The sequence below is a fragment of the Vespula vulgaris genome, chromosome 3, assembly GCF_905475345.1.
Source record: "Vespula vulgaris chromosome 3, iyVesVulg1.1, whole genome shotgun sequence".
In the NCBI taxonomy this organism is placed as follows: domain Eukaryota; kingdom Metazoa; phylum Arthropoda; class Insecta; order Hymenoptera; family Vespidae; genus Vespula; species Vespula vulgaris.
In genome coordinates, this window is record NC_066588.1 from 3,329,720 (window position 1) to 3,354,000 (window position 24,281).

At 27.6% G+C, this 24,281-nt stretch overlaps 2 protein-coding genes across 21 annotated transcripts in view; both read right to left on the reverse strand.

The window, feature by feature from the left end:
• Positions 1-5,148: 5,148 nt before the first annotated feature.
• Positions 5,149-9,521, reverse strand: LOC127062436 (copper homeostasis protein cutC homolog). 3 transcript variants are annotated; one of them, XM_050990658.1, is made up of 3 exons: positions 8,960-9,521; positions 8,824-8,850; positions 5,149-7,550 (listed from the first exon to the last, which is right to left on the reverse strand). In XM_050990658.1, the coding sequence occupies exon 3, from the start codon at positions 7,537-7,539 to the stop codon at positions 6,802-6,804; it is 738 nt and encodes a 245-aa protein (XP_050846615.1). In that variant the 5' UTR covers positions 7,540-7,550; positions 8,824-8,850; positions 8,960-9,521; the 3' UTR covers positions 5,149-6,801. The 3 variants fall into 3 exon arrangements, with proteins under 3 accessions (XP_050846615.1, XP_050846613.1, XP_050846616.1); XM_050990656.1 differs by lacking the exons at positions 8,824-8,850; positions 8,960-9,521 and adding exons at positions 8,194-8,268; positions 8,537-8,814; XM_050990659.1 differs by lacking the exons at positions 8,824-8,850; positions 8,960-9,521 and adding an exon at positions 8,537-8,814.
• Positions 9,522-10,581: 1,060 nt separating this feature from the next.
• LOC127062425 (myb-like protein X) overlaps positions 10,582-24,281 on the reverse strand; it is a 101,340-nt gene continuing 87,640 nt past the window's right edge. For 14 of the 18 annotated variants that reach the window (XM_050990633.1, XM_050990639.1, XM_050990638.1 and 11 more), the window contains 4 exons: positions 22,292-22,609; positions 21,520-21,771; positions 13,016-13,149; positions 10,582-12,599 (listed from right to left, as the gene is read on the reverse strand). In XM_050990633.1, the coding sequence (XP_050846590.1) occupies positions 12,416-12,599; positions 13,016-13,149; positions 21,520-21,771; positions 22,292-22,609 (888 nt within the window). In that variant the 3' untranslated portion in view covers positions 10,582-12,415. Of the gene's footprint in view, positions 12,600-13,015; positions 13,150-13,332; positions 19,077-21,519; positions 21,772-22,291; positions 22,610-24,281 lie in introns of those variants that run through there. The other 4 variants (XM_050990628.1, XM_050990621.1, XM_050990631.1 and 1 more) reach the window with 3 other exon arrangements.

Consider the following 24,281-nt stretch of genomic DNA (forward strand, 5'->3'; position numbering starts at 1 on the left):
AATTATCATTTTGTTTGTGCGCTTTTGTGATATCATCGATCGTTAAGTCATGTCACATAATATAATGATAAAAACGGAAGAATACGTAAGATACGCACAAAGGGTATCAAAAATGGGGGTACGTCCCTGTTACGCCATTAATGCTCTCGATTGTAACTGCATACATACATAGATACTTACATACGTACTTACACGCATCGATACAAGTATACATATGTGTACATACATCGTACGTGTGCGAACGGTAAACGAAAGTGCAAAACCACGTCGACTGTGATGATCTTCCATGTACGAGAGGAGCGTCATGCGAGTTAAGTTCTTTATTTGTGACCAACTTACCATCACCAGCGACTAATTTCCATATACTCTTTTATCCGACAAAAGAATGCGTTGGTTAGGGAAGAAAATGAAAAAAAAAAAAAAAAGAGAGAGAAAAGAAAACCTATTTTAATAACGTTTGGTATTATTTATACATTTTCTTCTTTTATCATTTTATTTTTGTTTTTCTTTTTTAACAATTGTATCCCATTATATTATATATCGAATATTTTTTAAGAATTATTGCATAATTATAATATATTATATTGTGTATATTTGATATAATATAATGTAGGTATTACTGAAAGTTATATTAAATGTGCTGAAAATATATTGAAATTTATATTATATCATTGATTTATCAAAAATAATAATTACGATAATAATCATTTACGAAGATACGTATATAAATCCAACGAAAACATGTTACCAATCATTAAGCGATAAATTTTATTGAGACGTGACAATTATAATAATAATTCAGCATGAATATATTCAACAATCACACTTTTTCTTGTTTTTATCTTAGAGATATCGTTTATCGATTGACATTTGTAATTCACATTTTTATACAAATTTCTATTGATATTACGTCAAACGATCAATTTTCTAAACACGTTTCACGTGTTTTTCGAATGAGGAGACAAAATGATATTCTATCGATTTATAGTATAATATTATACGAGAATGAAACTCTAAGCAGTTCACATAAATTGTATTTAATTGAACGCAAATTATGAATAAATGACAATATAATACGTTATTTAATCTCGGTAGATAACAAAAAATGACGGTCTATGCATTTCTTTTGAAAAAATTACAAGCGTTGGTTAAATTTTAATCTTACATTATATATATATATTTTTTTTCTTTTTATTTCGTTCTGTTGGAGGATCGACTTTTTTTCAACTAGAACTTAATTATAATTCATCAAAGGTGATCAGTGAAATATACTTCCTGAATCATCGCTCGTATCTCTATTCTCCGTTGTTTGGAATAGATTAATTTGTTGATTCGATTCACGTATCGTGCTTACCATAAATATATACGAGCCTTTTTTAGTTTAAACATATGTATTTATACACGTATGCATCTTACGGGTGGTAAAAGTGTCTTATAGAATGGTATCAATTTATTTGTCACATTCAGATCGCAAGAAATATTAATTAAAATGCAAACCAGTTAACAAGTTAGAAAATTTATTTCATACGTCAGAAAATTTATGTAAAAATATCAAACAATGATATATTCTTATTGTATATTGATTTATCATATTAATTTGTATAAATTTTAATATACCCGTGTGTGTGTGTATTAATAAGTTCTATACTTAAAAAAAAGTATTCTCTAAAGAAACAATTATCGATTCACCATATATAAGAAATAAAAGGAATGAAAAGAAAAGAAGAAGAATGAGAAAAAAAGGTAAAAAAAAAAAAACGAAATAAAAAGGAAAAAGTAAAGAAACATATTTGAATAGCAAATATTTTTATTCGTCGTTTAAAATCGTTCTATCTTAAGCTTACGCATATTGATCATTCCATTATTCAGGAAGAGATCCTTGCGTATAGCATACAAGATGGTCGTAAAACAAAATTTAACATTCGACGAGGTTACATCTTGCGAACAAAAAATCCCCGTCGTCGTGATAGTATCTGCATAAGTTTTGGATGATATGATTTTACGAAAAAAAGAGAGAGGGAGAAGACAGGTAAGTAATTTGATTGGGACAATGAGATAATAAAAAAAAAAAAGGAAAGAAAAGAAAGAACAAAAAGTCACCTAAATACAAAAATAAGAAGAAAAGAAAAAAGAAAAGAACAAATAGAAAAAATAAAATAATAATACGAAAACGACGACGATGATGACGTCGACGACGATATATATATATAAAAAAAAAAAGAAAAAAGAAATATCGAAATATAGAAAGAAACAGACGAGTCACGTACGCTTTTATAACAACTTTGTGATATGCGGTACCTATACCGACGTTCTTCAAGTTTTCTCTGATTAGAATCCAATGACTTCCGTATTTATTGCATTATTACGGTGCGCTTCACGACAACGTTATGTCAACGTTCCTTAGAAAGCGATAAAAGTACGATCGTGTCGAATCGTCGTCGATTATTCATTCAATGATGTTCATTCCAGAACCGTATCTAGCGAATTTATCTAACTTAGATCTAAACGCAAGAAAATGAAATAAATATTTAGACAAGTAGTTGCGCTTGAACAAGTATTTTCCTTTTTCTTTTCTCTTTCCACCTTTTTCCGACATTAAGATCTTGCATACCTCTGATTTATTTTTTATCAAGTTTTCTATTCGTTCCAAAAGAACATTAAAATTTTCTTCGGCAAATTTCTATTTTTTTTCAACTTTTCTCTTTTCTTTTTTTTTTTTTTTTGATGGCACTCTATGCTTGCAGCACCATCCTAGATACGCCATTGCGTCTTTCTCGATTAAATTTCTTTTAATTAGTTATACTGGGACGCTCAAATGTTTGTAGATTATATCGATGATTTAATTTTGATATTCTTTTTGAGATTTTTTATAAGGATAATCTTTTTGTTCTATTCTTCTTTTTTCTATTTTTTGTTTTTTTTTTCTTTTTTTTTTTACTTCTCTTAAAAATTAAAAAATTGAAGATTACAAGACCGACGATCGAAACTAAGGAATCTCGAAACAAGAGTAATCGATTTTTCGAATCACCTATAGGAATTTATTTGAGAAAAAAAAAAGAAATATGAAAGAAGAGAAAGAATAGGAAACAAGAAATATCGAACAAATAGAAAAAGGAAATTGGATGGATCAAACAAATAAATGAAGTAAATGGAAGGGATTACAAGAGGGCGAGAAAAATTAAGAAGAAAATCAAAAGAAAAAAAAAGAATATAAAATAAAAAATAAAATGAAAAATTATGAAAAGATCAAAAAGAGAAAAAGGAAACAAAAAATTATTGAAAAAAGAAGGGAAAAAAGACGAGAGAGAGAAATAAAATTTAAGATAACGAAAAGAAAAAAAAAGTTAAAGAAAATGAAAATCGACGTTGATTTAATTTAACACTTCTTATTTTAACATCTAATTCCATTGATCTTCGAATTTGTCATTCCGTCGTCGAGATATTTGAGTGCATATGAAAAAAAAAGAAAAGAAAAGAAGAAAGAGAAAGATCAAGGAAGAGCACGAAGTTTTGTCAAAAGTAATAAAAAATATGTGTAATCTTGCACGCACAGGTGCAAACACTTACGTTACGTAATTTTACCAACTGGCCTTTCTGGTTGACATTGATGTCGTAAGTGTGCAATATGTGCACGGTGAAAGCTATAAACATAACCATTGATTATGCGACTTCGTAGTGCATACATAGTTCGCTCTACGTGACACGTGTTTAACATTTTCCGTCTCTAATTTGCAAACTTTAACTCAGAGAAATAAAGATCATCTAATAACTGGTCCTATTATTATTTTCCAATATAATATAAATGTCCTAGTTCATGTAATATATATGTCTGTGTGTGTGCGCGCGCGTGTGTGTGTGTGTGTAGAGTTACTTGCTATTTACATCAAATGTATATGTATGTGTATATAAAATGTATAGTATATATACATATTTTAATTTACGCATATTAGAATATATATACATTTTTTATTTAAAGTAGATAAGTTAACTCTAAAAAATAGGGATTATATATTATATAAGCATATTACAAAATATAGTCATTTTTCTGATTAATACTTCAAATTAAGAATTTTTAATTAATTTTCGAAATGAATTAATCTTCGAAATTTAGAATCCGTCAATTCTCAAATTTAATAACAAGTTAAGAAATATATATACATACATACATATATATATATATATATATACATATACATATATACATATATATATATATATATAAGAAAAAAAGATGAAAAGAAAAATAATTATAATTAAGAAATTAATTAAAATTAAAATTAATTCTATAAACGATAAATATCTTTTATTGCCGAAAATCTTTTATTATCGAATTTAATTTATTAACTATAATTTGAAAAAAAAGATAATGAAAAAAAAATATATATATATGTGTGTGTGTGTATGTGTATTATAATATCATCCTTGTGTAAATGTGTATTATAATATCATCCTTATGTAAATGTGTATTATAATATCATCCTTGTGTAAATGTGTATTACAATATCATCCTTGTATAATGAGGATACGCAAATAATGTTGATGGTAAATAAATACATTTATATATGCAGCATGTTGCCGGGTTTTACGAAATAAATTGTAAAATTAAAAACAGCAAGCTTGACATATTTTTCATTTGACACAAAATTAAGAATGCCATTGCGATACATAAAATTAATAACGATTGAATATCTTTGAGGAATAATGATGCAATTGGCTTAAAAAAAAAAAAAGAAAAAAAGGAAAGAAAAGAAAAAGAAAAAAGACTTTCCAAATCTATTTCAAAATTTTTTTTTACTATAATTTATTTCAAAGACAAATTTTGTAACTAACGATATAGATAGTCAATACGAAATTGTATGATCCATACTTAGCTGCATATTTATAGTATTCATTGTACACACGTTGCACAATTACGACATCAATGTCAATCGGAAAGGTCAATCGATGGATTACGTTAGCATTTGTAGGAGCACGCGAGAGCAACTAACACACACACACACACACACACGCACACGCGCACGCACGCACATGCACACAAACAAATATATATATCGGTCAATGTACTTTAAAAAAGTCATACATCAGATGATAAACGATACGATTGATATACAAGCAATATTACCTCTCATTTCAAAAAAATTATACATATGAGGTTTTTTTTTGTTTTATGTTTTTTCTTTTTTTTTTTGTTGTAATTTTTCACATCGTCAAACGATAATATATTAATAACAATGCTTTCTCTATTTTGCAAACATTTGCAACAGACAATGCATCTTCTACTTTCTCGTTAATACGTAGCTTTCGAGTTAGCTAGTCGTTCTCGCAAAGTGAAAGTTCAAGCTATATCGAATAGAAATAATTATTAATAATAAGATAGAGGGAAAAAAGAAAGAAAGAAAGAAAGAAAAACCAAAATAACGAACCACACATTGTTCCAAACAAAATTAATTAATTATCACATCGTTGAGAACTTAAAGTTTTTTGTTTCTTTATGATCTTTAGCTTTTGAAAATTATTTATTTCTTTAAATTTCTAAGAAAACATTCGTAAAACGAACGAGATTAATCATGAATTAATTATTTAATTGTTCATTGTATTAATCATTAATTTAATTGAGTTCTTCGAATTTAAATAGAAATCTTATCATCGTTTCGTAAAAATTTTTAGAAAACTGATATTTTATCTGCAAAATTGTTAAATAGAATTTTTCAACGTTTAGATTTTGAAAGATATTTTTTTCGTTTTATAATAAATCGATGGTATGTTATAAATTATCTTTATTAATTAATTATTAAAATTGTAAAATCTTTTTGACGATATTTGAATTTTTAGATTATATATATTTCTTTTGTTATCAAATCAATGGATCATTTCAATTCATATTTTACTATAACGAATTATTAAATTTAATTTGATAGTAAGTTATACATAATCAATAATGACTCGTTATCTTCGTAAAAATACCATACTTATAGACGTTGTTAGTTTTAATGAAACTTAATGATCGGTATTATGTATTTTTATTATTCATCATTACGTCATCTTGACAATTGATAATCATGAGATTTTATAATAGTGGACAAGAAAATTATACAAACAAATAGTATTTATAAAAATACAAAGATATAGATATTTTTTTTTAATACAAAATTATAACATCATCGTTTCTAAATCGGATTGACAAATTAATCTTAATATAAAAATTCAAATCACTCTACAGCAGCATGCACAATTTTGTTTTATTTTCAAAAATCGAACATTCATTCATTCATTGTTAAAATTAAAATTCTACAACGACGCAAGTTATTCTATTTGTATTAAAATTTTTTGTTTCTTTTTATACATAAAAAAAAAAGAAATGACATAAGAAAAAAAAAGAAAAGATATGGTAGAAACACTCTCCTCCAAATAAAAAAAAAAAAAGAAAAATAAAAAAATTCACTTATCCTAGAAAGCACGACATGCGTGATCAATCGTATTCTATTTTCAAACAGAACGTAAATAAGAGTAACAATCAAATCTAATGTCAATTATCTATTAACTCTTTCTAACTCGTATGTCACGCTTTGGATGACAAAAACAAATTTCTTATAAAACACTTAAGCTAACTACGAAACGAAAAAACAATAACCAATCGTTTCTCGATCGGTTATTTTTATTTATTATCAGTTTAATTAACGTCGTATGAAACGCAATTAAGAGCTAATTATTTCTTTATTTTTAATTTTATTAGAGATTTTATAGAAACGAAGAACGGAATTATTCGTATTCAAAGAGTCGCTTAGATGCAAATTTATTCGTTTACTCATAATCGTTTTCAATTATTTCACACATTTTTCTGACCGTATTAACATCGGTAACCATGACATAATCTTTCTCTAATACGGTACCCATCCTAAAATGATTCCTTTCATTTGCAGCGAGTTGTTTCTTTTTCCTAGCCGAGCAATGAAATTCATTGATCTCAGTCTTTAATTTAATATTTAATATATTATCCGGAGTAATGCCGGCACCTGGCATTATCAATATTTTTTTTAATGCATGCATACTTTTTAAGAGACTGATACCTTTCTCAGCTGTTTCCTGTCGTCCCGATGATAAAATCCTACGGAAACCGAGGGAATGCAATAAATGAACGGTTTCTAAAGGATCCTGTCGCATTTCGTCGAAAGCGCGATGAAACGTAACGGGAAGTGGTTTAGCTAGCGATATTACTTGCTTGCAATAAGTTGTATTGATTTCATGGTCTTCCGTTAAAGCACCGAAAACAAAACCATTCGCTAATTTTAAATCCTTGATTGTTTTCAAATCGAATAACATGATGTCCATTTCTTCACGAGAATAAACGAAATTTCCGCTTCTAACGCGTAACAGAACGTAAATTTCTATATTCGTTAAGTTCCGAATTTTATTAACGAAACCAACTGATGGTGTTAAACCACCTTCCGATAAAGATGAACATAACTCTAATCTCATGGCACCACCTATAATCGCGTTTTTTGCAGACTCAAATGTATCCACGCAAATCTCCAATCCCATCTTGAGGTTTCCTGAAACATTTAAAAAAATGTATTTTGAGAAGCCTTGAACGATTCGAAATACCTAACCTCTATTTTTTAATGTATACAATATTTTAATCTGTATATTATCACTGAATTATTTTTGAAAGTTAGAAATGTATTTTTAATGAACTTTTATATAAACGGTTAAAGACGATATAGCGAAATAAGGTTTCATTAAAAATTCCTTTTTGATTGAAATTTAAATTTATATCGTACTATTACTTATGTTTTTTTTTTTTTATATATGTATACATATATGTGCGTGTATGTGTATGTGTGTGTGTGTGTGTGTATTATGATCGTACAATTATGACTGTATAGATAAATCTAATTTAATAAGTAAAAATAAATATATAAATAAATATTTAGAATTTTCGTAATAATGGTTCAAAAATTTTCGTTATTTAAATCGATTTCATTTCCGAAATAACGAATGATATTGTAATGGATTAGATTTTATAATGTAATTAATAAAACATCAAATCTCGAGTTTTACAATTTCAAAAATTGAATTAATTGAGATTGTTGACGTTGTTCATTGTGACCGTGACATTAAAAAGCATAAATATTTTCCAATTTAAACATTCAGTTATTGTATTAAACAAAGGATACGTTAAGGTTCCATCTTTACCGTCCGTCGATAAATGTATTACTCGTTTGAAAATGTACCGTACGATAAACTCGGCCCAAGATTATTTAGTGCCTTCTGCAAGGAATACATATTATCGAATTACTTTTTATTTCTTTTCTGTTGATATCCAGATTATTAATTTTCTCTCCTCTTTTGTTAAGTAATCAAATTTCGATACAAGTACGATTAAATTAATAAAATACATTATATCTTCGACATATTTAATAACAATTATATATATATCTTATACCATAATACAGAAAATAATACTATGTCTGAATATTAAAACGTTAATATATACGTTCGTTTCTATATAATGTATATTTCATATTTATCTACTTACAGTCAATTCAAGATTAATAAAAGATATTCTTAATAAGCACCAAAATAAAATATGTCACGTATACTTTGGTCGATCTTACTATATTGATCACGAATTTTCTACTGTACAACCAAACGTGCCGAATAAGCCGGAACTTGAGATAATAAAATAAAAATAAAATAAATGAGTATACGATGTATCATCTGCTGTTTACTACACCATTGGTTAACTACGTATGAAAATGTGACTCAATTTGTGTAACGTGATGTTAGTTGCGAATCAGAGTATCGATATCGTTCAGCCAATACCTGTTAGTAATCTTCGTTTCTGCAGACCTAGAAAAAATGTAAGAAATATTTGATTGCTTTGGTTATGAATTTTTGTTATTTTGATTACATGGAAATAGAAAAGAATTTTGTTGTATAAAATCTTTGTTTTATATACCTTGTTGATATCAAATATATTCGTCGTTTCATCAACGCTATCTTTATGAGTTAGAATTAAAACTGCACATTGGAGAAATAATCATCAAACAACGCCATCTATGAGAAAATTTGTTGCGGCGATGGCGCTACCTGTAGGGTATTTCGTTAACTACGTGAAACAGCGCCATCAGTGAGAATTGAAAGAATTATTTTCGATTAATGTAAAACTAGAAAGTAATATGAAATAACTTTTCATAAAACGTAGTTAATTTATTTAAATAAAATAAGACGTGCTTAAAGAAATATGAAAGAAGTCTATCAAAACAAAAAAAAAATTATCCCTGTTTACTCGTTTCTTTGATTACATGGGAATAGAACGTGCCATCTTTGTTTTATTAAACATATGTATGTATATTATCGATGTATATTAATTATATTAATATCGAGTGTATCGAACGTCTTGTTAAAAGGAAATCTTAGTGTTATATTCGTATCAATTAGAATTAAAATCATTTCTAAAATGATCAAGAGACGACTACGTCATAATTGAAAATCATCAGAAGCATTATTTTAGATATAAGTAAAAAATTTAACTGTTCATACACATTCTAATAATCTTTTTGTCATCTATAATATAAATGAAGAAAAAGTATAAAGTTAAAAAGAAAAGAAAAGAAAAAAGGCCCTACGTAAAAAAATTAATTATATGAAAAACATATATCCTACGATAACTATACGTTTATATATTAATTATACATACATATATATATATATATATATATATATATATATATATATATATATATATATATATATATATAATTAATAGTAAATGTTAGGATTAACGAGGATTAATTCGTATACGAGATATATAAAGCGCATTTGAGATACTATATTATACAACGTACATAGTAAAATAATACCAAGAACGATACAAATAAAAAATAATAATAATAATAATAATAATAATAATAATATAATAATAATAATAATAATGATAATAATAATAATAATTTTATAACAGACGATTCAGAAGCGAATCTCGCGACGGAAAATGTCCAAATTTGAAATAAAAATTTTTATATATATATATATAGAATTATGAAATAAATTATCTTTTTTAGAAATATTGCAACTATTCGAAAATGTCGGTGGAGTAGCGAATTTATTTATTCATTTATTTATTTATTTATTTATTGTTTTTTTTTTATTTTCGTTTCAATGTGAGAACGAGACGATAAAATTATCTATGAAATACAATACGTCATTTGTGATTAATCGGTCTAACGATCAAAGAAACTCACGTTTCAAATAAAATTATCATATATTTAATTAATATATATATATATATATATATATATATATATATATATATATATATACATATATACATACATACATACATACATACATACATATATATATATATATATACATATACATACATACATATATACATATATATATATATACATACATACATACATACATACATATATATATATATATTAATGTAATAAATTTTTCGACTAAAATTCAATAAAGATTTGTATATATGAAGTTAACTATGTAAAACCAGGACTGTCCACGAACGAATCTATAAAAATTTGTAGATCCGCATATATCCTATTGAAAATATCGTTGTCGATCTTAAATGCACTCATTATTTCCTTCAAAACTTTTCCTTTACATTCTTTCAACGCGTTTGAAATTAATTTAAACGTGTGACAAAAAAGTCAAGTAAATAGTTTAAAATACATATAATATACGAGTGTGTGTTTGTGTGGCTATGTGTATGTATGTGTATTTAAACGCGTTGGTGTTATAACGTTACCTATTACGATCATTTAAAGTACAATTCGAAACAATGATATCATCGGATATAATTAATGTATAACGCATACGTATCTCTCAAGGAATTCACCTAATTCTCAATCTTTTTTTTTTGTGTTTAATTTTTTCTTCTCTCTTTGTTTTTGTTTAAATGACATCATTTTAGGAACATCGATCGTTCGATGTTATTACACGACGAGAAATACGAGATGATAATTTAATAATAATAAAATAATAATAATAATAATAATAATAATAATAATAATAAAATAATAAAATAATAAAATAATAATCTAAATAATAATAATAATAATAATAATAATAATAATAATAATAATAAAAAGAAAATATGCGCACGAACACGTAGCGAAAGGGAATAATAAATATGTTTTTTTGGCCAATACTTATTTAAAGGTTGACCAAAAGAGATTTATATGTAAATAAAAAGTCGCGTGAGAGTGATTGTTATTTCTAAAAAAAAGAAAAAAAGAGTAAAAAAAAAAAGAATAGAAAGTTATATAAACAAAACAAATAATAAGTATTACATTGGGACGAGAGACGAAATTTCGTGTTCATGTTTTGAGAGTTTACATGTTGAAAGTTAAAACAAACGACGACGTAGATGAAAGCGTGTTACTGACGAGCTTTTCAATTATAATTGTTCGCGATTGGAAAAGATCGAAGATCGTACAATGAAACGGAACGTTTTTCTTCCGGTCAATAATGGACACGACAAGGAGTAAGAGTAAGTATAATAATAATAATAATATAATAATAATAATAATAATAGTAATAATAATAATAAAGATAATAATAATAATCAAAAGAAGATAAAAAAGGAAATAATACTCGAAAAACTTTCACGTAAACTCGACACCGACGTTGTTACTTTAAATTTAAAAAGAAAAAGAAAAAAAGAAAGAAAAAAGAAATAATGCGTCTCGCATACTTCAATGATTTTACTATGATTCGTTTGATTTTTTTTTTTAAACAAAAGATTAAATTTTCTTTTTATTTTCTTCTTTTGTACAACATGGCCGCCGGAGCGTTCGCCGCCATATCGTAAATATATGTAGTTTATATATATTTCTTTTTTCTCTTCTCTTCTGCTTCGTTCATTCGTCATTCTCGCATGAAAATTTATAATAATTTCGACATGATCTCTCCCGATAATTATATGTCTTTCATTTATTTTTATATTATATTAATTTTTTTTTCTTCATTTTTTTTTCTTCACTTACTTCATTTTTCTTCATTTTCGTTTTAGTTTTATTCCTAACCGATTTCTTCTGTAAAAAAAGACGCTATTACAATCTTTCTCTTTCTCTCTCTCTCTCTCTCTCTCTCTCTCTCTCTCTCTCTCTCTCTCTCTCTCTCTCTCTCTCTCTCTTCTTTCCTCTTATTACTGTTGGCACTACGTAATTTAAAATGACAACGTCGCTCGGTTGCACTGTTAATTTTTCTTGGTGTTTCGTCCTCGTCTCGATCTTTTTTTTTTCGTCTCTAATCGCGAATAAAAATAAAAGGGGATTTACAGAGAATATCGGAATATGTATTGTTATTATAAAACGCGATGCTCGAATGGTCGCAGGAGGAGAAATTTGATCACACAGAATTTGTGTGCGGATTGACGACGGATCAATCAGAGGTCACCGTTTGAAACTGCAATTGGCGACACGTTAGCTTGATTCGCATTGCTCGTCGCCCATTTGTTCTTATGTGGATCCACGCCAAATCCTTCATCGTAATTGCCTCTAGTTATGAAAAGTTGTTTGAAGTGTGGGATGCAATATAGTTTGCCGTTGTTCAACGTAAACGTGTCCATCCTGTTTTACAAACAAAGAAGAAAATAAAAAAATAATTAAACAAGTTAATAAAGATTATGTGTATATATATTTTTTTTTGTATATTTTTTTTATATAAATACATTAATATACTCTATAGTATACTAATATTATAATACTATAATATAATATATAGAATACAGTATTATATTAATAATATATGTACTGTTTTTTTTTTCTTATAATAATTAAATACGTATATTAATAATAACATATCAATATATTATAATGCAATAGTATAGTATATTAAAACATGCTATTTTAATATACTATAATATATCATAATAAAAAATTATTTGACACATATTATTATATTATAGTGTATTATATAGTATACTATTTTACTATACTTCTTATAATTTTAAAAATATAATGATTTTATAATAATTGATAAATACCTTAAAACGCAATTGCATTGAAGACATCGGAAGCACTGTTTGTGAAAAATTTTGTTATTTGTTTCGACCTTCTCGAGCGGATATACCTTCTTTTTGCAACTTTCACAGACATCTGTGCAGCTTGCTTGAATCTCCTATTGTTGTTGTTGTTGTTGTTGGTTTTTCCGTCGTTGTCGTTGTTTATTGTTTCGTATTATCGAAGAGACGAATAAAAGAAAGAGAAAAAAAAGAAACATAGAGATTATAAAAAAAAAAAAAATAAAGAAGTTGAAATTTACTCTGGTTAAAATAGCTAATCTCAAAAATAACTAAAAAGATTTCATTTGATGGTCGTCTCGAAATTTTGTCACGACGTTGTATTTTCCGCACAGTTTACAATTACAATAGTATTATTATCATTATCATTATCATTATATTATTCTTATTTTTATTATTATTATTATTAAATAAATACGTATTATCGTATTACAGGAGACATCTTTCATTCAGATTGAGTAAAAGAATTTTAAGAGTTTTGACGGATTTGGCCCTAAAATGGAGATTCGTTGGAGACATTTTGTTCGATAGATTTTTGTTTTCTTTTTTTTGCGTTTTTTTTTTTATTTATATATATATATATAGGATATCTCTTTTTATTTATCAATTATGATATTACCGTAATAATAATAAATGTTATACATGAAAAGATATTACACGTCGTTAGAAATTATAGTTGATGTTAAATATATATAGAAGAGACGGTAAAAGACGGAGAAGAAAAGAAAAGCGAAGATGGAAAAGGAAAAAAAAGAGAATGAGCGAAAAAAAGAAAGAAAGAAAGAAAAGAAAAACGCAATCGTAAATATCGTAAATAAAAATTATCACTTATCTTATCATGTAGTATAATATCGCAGAAAAAAAAAGTAAAAGAAAAAATTAAAAATATCTTTACTATAAATAAATATATCATTGTTCAACGCAATTCCATTCTCTTCTCTCTTTCTCTCTCTCTCTCTCTCTCTCTCTCTCTCTCTCTCTCTCTCACACACACTCTCTCTTTCTATTGGTTGATATATCTTCTCGTAAACACGATCGTGTTATATACCTTCGCTCATACTAATGCTTTTTTTACGTACACATATATATGTATGTTATATATATACAAGGAATGCATCAAAAGTTTGATAAATGCATCAAAAATTTTTGGGTGATATCAAAAATCAATTACTCTTTTTCGAGACTTTCAAGGCTAATTGTTTTCTTTTTTATTTTGTTTTATTTTGTTCAGATGGAAAAACTACAAACGCCATTTATAAAATTGCAAGTATAACAACGAGCATAAAAAAGGCCAGAAGAAAGAGTAAATTGATTTTTAAAAATTAAATAGGAATTTTTGATTCATTTAGAAACATTTGCCACACCCTTATATACGTATGGTGTCACGGATAGAGAGTACACCTCGATTATACGATTTTTGTAAAATTATTGCACGAAAATTTATCGAGAAAAATAATGATAATAATAATAATAATAATAATAATAATAATAATAATAATAATAATAATAACAACAACAACAACAACAATAATAAGAAAAAAATAAAAAGAAAGAGAGGAAAAAAAAATAAACGCCCGAGTGCCTCGTGGAAAATATGTAATAAAAATGAAATTTTAATTCTAATAACTAATAGAAACTAACTTTTCATCTCTCGATGAAATCAATAATTTGAAAAAAAAAAAACAGAAAGAAAAGAATTTATTATTATCATTATTATTATAATTTCTTATTCTTCGAAAAAAGTAATGACGGATGAAATTGAAATAAAAGAGATAAAAAGAAAGGAAAAAAAGAAAGAAAGAAAGAAATGTGCGCTGTATTATCGACATTGATGCTAATCAATCGCAGCGCCATCTTCTCTTGGTAAGAGATTTTTATTTATATATGCATGTATATATGTATATAATAAATATAACGTATAAATTCGAGAGGCGTGGCTCAGATAGCTTAATAACGACTTATACAACGTGCTATATATTTATCAAAGTTGAGAATATAATATATATATATATATGTATATATATATATATATAATGCATGTATGTGTCGTGTATGTCGGTACTAACGATCACGAAGGAATTATTAGTTGCACTAATTAATTAAATAATTAATTAATTAAGACATAATTGCTGTATGAATTAATTAATTATTTAACTAACTGTAGTATATAGATCTATACGTTTACCTGTGATCATTTTTGATCAAATGACTTTCTTCCTTTCTTTTTTTCTTTCTTTCTTTCTTTCTTTTTTTTCCTTTTCTCCATTTTTTTTTAATCATTTTCCACTTTCTTTTTTAAAAACTACGCGAATACCGTCCCTACTATCTGTGTACGTCTTCGTTCTGACTCTGTGTATGTATATGTGAGAATATGTTTATCGTTTGTTCGTTTGTTTGTTTTGTTTTTCTTTTATTTAGTTTTCGTGTATACACCGATCGCGTTCTTTTAATTCACTAATAATATAAGTCCTTATAATTATTTCCGGAGAACGTTCGAAAAAACGCGCAAAATTTGAATTCGTGAAGGACGATCGTTCTTGTGTCACTTATTTTTTCTTTTGTTCTTCTCTTTTTTTTTTAATTATTTTCTTTTTCATTTTCTTTTCGTTTTTCTTTTTGGTTGTTTTCTTATTCAACGCGTTCTTGTCGAACGTTCATCCGAACATTTTCAATATCCTTCGGGATTGATCTTTGCACTATGTGACCTATAAAAAATATAAAAAGTGCATTTGACGCGAAGTAGGTTGCCATTTCTTCTTTCTTTCTTTCTTTCTTGTGGAAGAAAATTAGTCACTCTCTCTTTCTCTCCTTCTTTCTTACGCTCGATTTGATGCGAGTTTGAGTACAGCGAGCAAAATACGTATATTTTATATATGTGTATATATATGTGTGTATATATATATATCATATATCATGTGCGTATATATCTCTCTCTCTTTCTCTCTCTCCCTTTCTTTCTACGCATTAGAAAGCTTGATTCGTTGATTAGATCTTCCCGTAGGCCGACACACGATTAAAATAGAAATTTCACGAATTGTTTTTTCGCATTTTTCTCGCAAACGTATTTCTTATTCAACATATTTCGGAAAATTATTAAAAAAAAGAAAAGAAAAGAAAAGAAAGAAAGAAAAAAGAGAGTATAAAGGGGAAAAAAAATAGAACAAATGTATTCTCTTTCTCTTTCTTTCGTAAGCGTTCATTTTCGTCGTTCTTAATCGTCGCCATTGTAGTCTCCGCCATTGTCACCTTCGCCCTTGCTGACGTCATTTAAGAGACGCCATTTAATCAGTCAATTCGAAGTATTTTGAGGAAGCTCGCTTATTATTATATCTATTTACGACGAAATAACACTTGAGAGAGTAAATTATTTTGGCTGGCCGCGTACATGACAACGTTTATACATATATTGTGTATATATATATATATATATATATATATATATATATATATATACATATATATATCAAAGCTACGATTTCTCTTCGCTACGAAAAAAGCTTTTTAAGTGTAAAACGTTCGAATTCGTTTTATATATATATATAAACATTTTTAAAAAGCCCTTGAATTCTAACCTCTAATTCTGTCTCTCTTTCTCTCTCACTCACTCATTCTCTTTCTTTCTTTCTTTTTAACGTAACCGTATAACATCAAATTCTTCATTATTTTTTTTTGTTTTGGAAGAAAATTATTATTATTATTATTATTATTATTATTATTTCTTTTTATTTTTGTGTTGCATCGCACATCAATTTGCACGTATTGGCACTTTTGCAAATTGTAGAAACGAAAAGGTGAAATAACAATGAGAAATTTGTGAAAAAGCGAGGATTATTTGAAGTCTATTACTATGAAAATTTATGGAAGTTTTATATGTACAATGTATATACATACATGCATGCATATATGCATATACATATATACGTATATAGTTTTCGAGTCTATTTTTGTAAAATTTCTTGTTAAATTTTAATAATCTCTACATTTGGCACTTTTTCTTTGAAATTTTGTAATATTAAATAGGTTATGCTCTGAAAAAAAATGTTTATATTCGCTAGACACTTTTTATAGAAAAAAAGAAATAATAAAATATTGAATAGATAATATTAAAAAGAAAAAATATATATATACATATTTATTCTAATCGATCGCAAACGTAAATGTTAAAAAAAAGAATTAAAAAGAAAAGAAAAATATATATACATACATACATACATACATACATACATACATACATACATATATATATATGTATATATATATATATATATATATACACACACGTAAATGAACTATTGCACAAGTGTCCGTTGAGTCGTTGACGTTTTTTTTCTTTTCCTTTTTCATTTCTTTTTTTTCATTTTTCTCTGTTTTTTACTAATCCTCGCATTGTCACAAGTCTCCCACGTTCGTGTTCGTCTGATAACAATATATAATAATGATAATAATTCTCATATAATATTAATATATCGATAATAATAGTAATAATATATAATATATAATAATAACGATATATATGACGTATTACAATATACAAGATTTGTGCGACGAAAGAAATCGATTTTACAATTATCGGAAGTGTAGAAGTAAATCGACACGAGAAAAAACTTCGTGAACGATCGTTTTCGTCGACGTTCGATAGATCGTTCGAGGATATGTTTTCGATGCACCTTCGTTTATCTTTGCAAAAATCGAAAGAACAATTGAATAAAAAAAATATATACACACACACACATATATATATATTTATATTAAATTAAGAAATAATAAAAATTTTGAAGATAATAAAATAAGAAAAATAAAAGTCAGAAAAAATTTCAAATATTTTCACAAGGATTATTATTATCGATAGGAAGTAACGAAGTCTCACGTTTATCTTTTCTCTCGTGCGATTTAATTACTTCGCACGCGTCCTTCATCTCGCATCATTTTTTAATTTTGTATTATCTTTCCTTTCTTCTTTAGCTTTGTTTTTGATTTGCGCATTGAAAAAACAACAAACGAATTTTTTTCGGTCGATTTCCTTCTCCGATTGTTTCTTCTCGATCACGAGAAGAAAAGAAAAAAATTATGGAAAATCTTTTTGTTTACTTTTTCTTTCCTTCTTTCTCTTCTCTCTCTCTCTCTCTCTCTCTCTCTCTCTCTCTCTCTCTCTCTCTCTCCTTTCTTTCTAACTTCATATTTCATAATTCGCTACTCGCACGACATAGTAACGACGACGTATTTAATTCTGACTCATGCGACATACTTTTATCATTTCTGCAATTTTTTTTTGTATTTTTTTTGTTTCCTTTTTTGTTTTTTTTTTTGGTTTTTTTTTCTTGTTATACACGATCTTTCTGAACGCTAAGTTTTTACTCGACTAATGCGTAAGATATAATAACACGCTCTCGTTAGATGAAGAAAAAGAAAAAGGAAAAAAGAAAAAGAAGAAGGAGAAAAAAAAAGGAGAGAAAAGAAAGAAGAACAGAGGAAAATTTTGCACTTCCCATTTCTTTTTTCTTTTTTCTTTTCTTTTTTTTTGTTAATTCCGTGGATTCTTTTGCCGCTTTTATCCTTCGTTTCGATTTCTTTTTGAGGAAAGTGCGCGATTAAGTTTTTGCTAATTTGTAATTATCGACGATTTGTATATGTGTCTCTCTCTCTCTCTCTCTTCCTCCATCTTGATTTTCTCGTTCATTTTCTTTTTCTTGATTTTTTTTTTGACTTTCCATTTCTTCCACCACCATCATCATCATCATCATCATCGTCGTCATCATCATCATCATCATCATCATCATCATCATCATCATCACCATCACCATCATCATCATCATCATCATCATCATCATCATCATCATCATCATCATTATCATCATCATCTTCGTCTCCTTCTTCTACTTCTACCTTTTCTTCTCCTTCTTCTTCTTCTTCTTCTTCTTCTTCTTCTTCTTTTTCTTCTTTTTCTTCTTCTTCTTCTTCTTCTTCTTCTTCTTCTGTCGTTCTTCACGCTCGTCGGGTGTCGCAGGTCTTCGTACTTCTCGCTTTACTGCACCGGCCATTCGAGAAAAAATAAGTATACTCGGATAAGAGAGTATGATAGCGTGTACACATACACATACGTACGTACGTGACGTTCGTGCGTGCGTGCGTGCATGCGTGTTTTTTTATTTTCGTTATTATTATAATTTTTTTTCGTTAAACATATATTATTATTTTTTTGTTTTGTTTTGCTTTCTTTTACGGGATCGTGCAGGTCCCGCGAGAATCAAAGAAGCAAGTGTTGTGTGCGACTTGGTCATCAAGTATCAGAAGGGTTTGGGGGATGCAGTCACGCGTTAATTCATTCCAAAAGAAAAATCGAAATAATACGTTGATACGATCATGGTCGTCATCCTGTTGTCCCATTATCGTTTTCGATGACGACCTATTTTTTTTCTTTTTTATTTTTTTTCTTTTATATATCTTCGCAAATTATCTCTGCTACGTTCGATCGATCGAGACAAGGAATTGAAGTGTACGACGTTATCCTTTTTTTTTTATTATTAATCTTCATTTTTCGTTTTGTTTTATATCAGATAGTTTCTTTTGATTCTTTTTTTCTTTTTCGTGTAAAACGTAAAGAGAGAAATATTGGAAAATATTGTAAACGACTGTTAGAAAATTATTTATATATTATTTATTAATATATTTCATTTCCATCTCGATCGATAATAACGTTATGTCACACGAATCATGCTTGCTAATAATTATCTTATTGTTAGATATTACAAATATACTATCTTATATATATATTATGAATATAAAAAAGGCAACAACGTCATCGAGCATCGTAAGAGATTAAAGAAAATAAAGTAAGAGAGAAAGAAAGAAAAATAAAAATATAATATAATATAATATAATATAATATAATATAATATAATATAATATAATATAATATAATATAATATAATATAATATAATATATTAAAGAAAAATAAAATAAAATAAAAGAAAAGGAAAACGCTAAGCTTGCTATATGAAAAGGTCAATGCATTGTTTAATTCACACTACTACGTTTTCTAACTTAAGCCAAAATAAATAAAGAAAGAAAGAAAGAAAGAAAGAAAAAAAAAAGAAATTTCACAAGAGCGTGCATCCGTCTCTTTCGAGGATCTACGCGCCGTTGATTTCATATGAATCAAATCATTAAGTATTAAACCATTATGGGATGCGAAAAAAAATGGCTAGTAATTCCTCGAATTCGACGTCTATAAATATTCTTGTTAGGATTTTGTAATACGATATAATAATATTATCTTTTATAAAAATAAAACTTAATGTAAAAAAGAAAGAGAGAGAGAGAAAGAGAGAGAGAGACAGAGAGAGAGAGAGAGAGAGAGAGAGAGAGGGAGAAAGAGATAGACAGATAAAAAGTGAACACAAAAATATATTTATTAATTTAATTATTTATTATATAAATATTTAAAATTTATATACTTTTTATTAAATATGTATATATATATATATAAATGTATTATTTTTTATATAATTAAATGTATACTCGTACGTATTTTATTTCCATAAAATAAAAATGTTATAAATGTTGTTTATATATATATATATATTTTTTTGTTATTTTCTCTCTCTCTCTCTCTCTTTCTCTCTCTCTCTCTCTCTCTCTCTCTCTCTCTCTCTCTCTCTCTCTCTCTCTCTCTATCTCTCTCTCTTTCTCTATCCTCTTAATAAATTTATAAAAATATATATTAGGAAAGAACAATGGCACAAAAAAAATTAGACTAACATATTTCATCATTCGCTGTAAACGGAGATTATATTTTTGTCTCCGTTTCATAGTTATTAGTGCAAACAAATGCTATTTATCTACGTATAAAAATAAAAAAAGAAAAAAGTCACATTGCATTGTAAATAAATAATTTGCGGGCCAAACAGTCAAAGTTTCTTTCGTCGCAATAAATAAACACAAAAATCAAAACTAGATTGCAATAGAAGATATTGTTCGTTAAAAGATAATAAATAGCTACGTCAACAAAAAAAAAAGAAATATACACATTTAGAAAAAGAACGTGATTACGATTGCAGGAGTAAAACGGGAAACGTGCATTTGGAAAACACACGAAACTTGGATAATTAAGCGGATACAACATCGAAACTTCGAAACACACCATGCATATTACACCATAATTATTATTAATATTGTTTTCTTAATAATAACATTAATATATTATATTCAATCGATATAATATATTTCAATCGATATAAGAATAATAATAAAACAATTTGAATTCGAAAAGAAATTTACCGACGAAGATCAATTACCGACTGAGCAAAGAATAAAAAATAAAATAAAATAAAGTAAAATTGAAAATAAAATAAAAGAATATGTATATATATATAGATCTATTGGTCAGCGATCTTTGTTATATAGAAAAAAAAATTATACATAAGAAAAAAAGGAATAATAAACAAAGAGATTTTCAAAACGTACTCACCACAAATCGATTTACTTTAATTTTTGGCGCACGAGGAGACTCATTGGTCTGTGATCCGAGTGATTCGAAACGAGCTCTGAGACTGCTTGCTGATTCTATGCTCGATTGATCGCCTGTACTCTGAGCTATTTCCATTTCGGCAATATTGTGATTACTCGGTTTACCATCGGTCTCTTCCCAATGTTCGAATTTCGCGCGTAATGTCTTGGCACGCGCTGCATTCTGTGCCTGCTTTAAAAATTCATCCTCTACCTGTAAAAAAAAAAAAAACCAACAAGAAAAATAAATAAATAAATTGAAGTAGCGAATTTTTTTTTAAGATCATCATTTATCAATTATTCTCTTATTCCCGATAAATTCGTGAAAATATTTTCATTCATTAATTTCCCATTGATAATAGCGTACAACTTCCATAATTATCAACTTCCTTACACACATGTATAAATATCATACAAAACGTATGTTTAAATACAGGTTACGTTAAATAATAAAGAAGTTGAATAATTCCTATTTCCGCCGATAGATGTCACTCGCCAACAAAATTATCAGTATTGATTATCTACTTTCAGGCGCACAATACATACTTATCGTCAAACCTTCCCATAAACAATAATTACGTCCTATAAATCTCGTTTAATCGATATTTCAATTAATCTGAGAAAACACATTTACATTTAGTTTCTTAAAATAAACGACTTCCCTCGTGTAAAAAAAATAAATAGAAAAATAAGAAAAAGAAAGTAATAATAATAATAAAAGGATTAAAACTAACCTTATCGGAGGCTCTGACGTAATTTGGATCTCTTTCCTCGGCACTCTCGTCGGCTTCAGACTCCTCACCTTCCTCTTCTTCGTCCTCTTCGGAATCAGAGGCTGTTTGCTTCGCGAACTTGTCCTCCGGTGGTGGCGTGAAACGTTTCAAAGGTTTCGGACCCTCTGGCAATTCCTCCTTGCACGCATTCTCCTCCATCTGCCGGAAGATCGAGAGCATCTTTCTCGCTGTGTCTGTGTGTACAACTTCGTCCACTCTATCGTCGGCTCTCACAACGTCAGGATCACGATATATTTCACGCTCCGGCGAATCCATCTGCTGATACGATTACGGAATATTTAAACATTTTATTCCAAAAAATTTTTCCCCACTTTTTTTTTTTTTTACTTTGTTTTTTCATTTTCTTTCTTAATTCTTATAACCATCGATCGATAAAGACGATGAAATTCAAATTATTTCTTTTCTCATTCGATAAGAATGAATCATCGCAACGAACGTGCGTTTTAGCTTATACGAAGTATTTATTAAACGTATATTTATTAAGATACTTTGGTTAGACGGGAAGTAATGCATTTGTTTTGTTTATTTTGAAAATTGTGCATCGATTAAAGATACATACTGTTCTTTATTTGTTTAATATCAATTTTCTCGAATTCAACGACGATCTTTTTCTCTTAATTAATTTCGCAACTAAGTTTCCATTAGTTTTTTCTCCTTTCTTTTCTTTTTTCTTTTTTTTTAATGTATTGTTGTCTCTATCTCTATACGAAAATAAATGAGGTTAGGAACGAAGATGATTACGAATTTCTGATAAATTAAGAATTGTAATATTCGTTAACCTCACTTTTCTAATAAATAATATTTCAACTCGATGAAATTTTGTTTGAATTTTTCGTACGATTAAGAAAAGATAACAATACATGTTTCCACAAATACGATATTTAAGATTTTATTAACCTCACTTTTTCTACTGGTTCAATATAAAAATTAAACATTTTCGTAATCGACGAAGTTTTAATTCGTGTTTATAAACATCTATATAATTACTAATTTCAAATCCAACAAAAATAAAGTTAATAAATTGACGACTCTTTCTAATCTGTCTCTTTCCCTTATAACGAGAAATGTTAACGAGGTTATGAATAATAATGAATTTTTCTTAACCTCCACGTTTATAAAAACGGATTTGTTAATCCTGCTCTTTTCTTTTCTTTCTTTTTTTTTTTTTTTACATACCCTCCCCAAAAAATAGGAAAAAAAAATTTCTCCAAGCTGATGAACTTTGTATGAACGAATTCAGCCAACTTTCTACATGTCGTCTTGTTTCTCGCAAAAAAAAAAATTAAAATGTTTTTACTTTTATGAACTTTTTAGCTGTTTATTATAAAAATATATATAAATTTATGCTGTTTTTACTTTTTATGAAACCAACACATACATACATACATACATACATACAACATACATACAACAAACATACATATCCATTTATACGTACATATTCGTTAAAACAGATAAAAAATATATATACATATGAAAATAACTTTGTATTCATAAGACCGTTATTACTGATAAGCCGTGAAAGGATGAGCCAATAAGGCCAAAAGTATATTCGAACGAGCGTCTTTATCGAAACCGGATGATAATTTCGAAGGTAACGCAAAAGAAAGAGAGAGAGAGGGAGAGAGAGAGAGAAAGAGAGAGAGAGAGAAAGAAAAAGTGACGTGTTCTCTCAGGTAAGCGGTGAACCAACACTCGAAACTTCAAAATCTTCCTTTTCTTTCCTTTTTACCATAGCGAGTAGAATTTCGAGGTTAGGACGTGACTCAGCGCGAAAGTGTCCTTTTTACAATCCTCCTAAAACCGAACCTGGGCCACCTTCGGTATGAAAATTTATGCTGTCCTCGCGATTCACTGTTTCGTCGACGTTCTACAAATTTTTTCGAGTAAAACATCCATATTATTGTTATTATTATTATAATTATTCATT

Bases quoted from the DNA above. Each gene is read 5' to 3' on its own strand.
- LOC127062436 (XM_050990658.1), bottom strand. From the start codon at position 7,539: ATGGGATTGGAGATTTGCGTGGATACATTTGAGTCTGCAAAAAACGCG.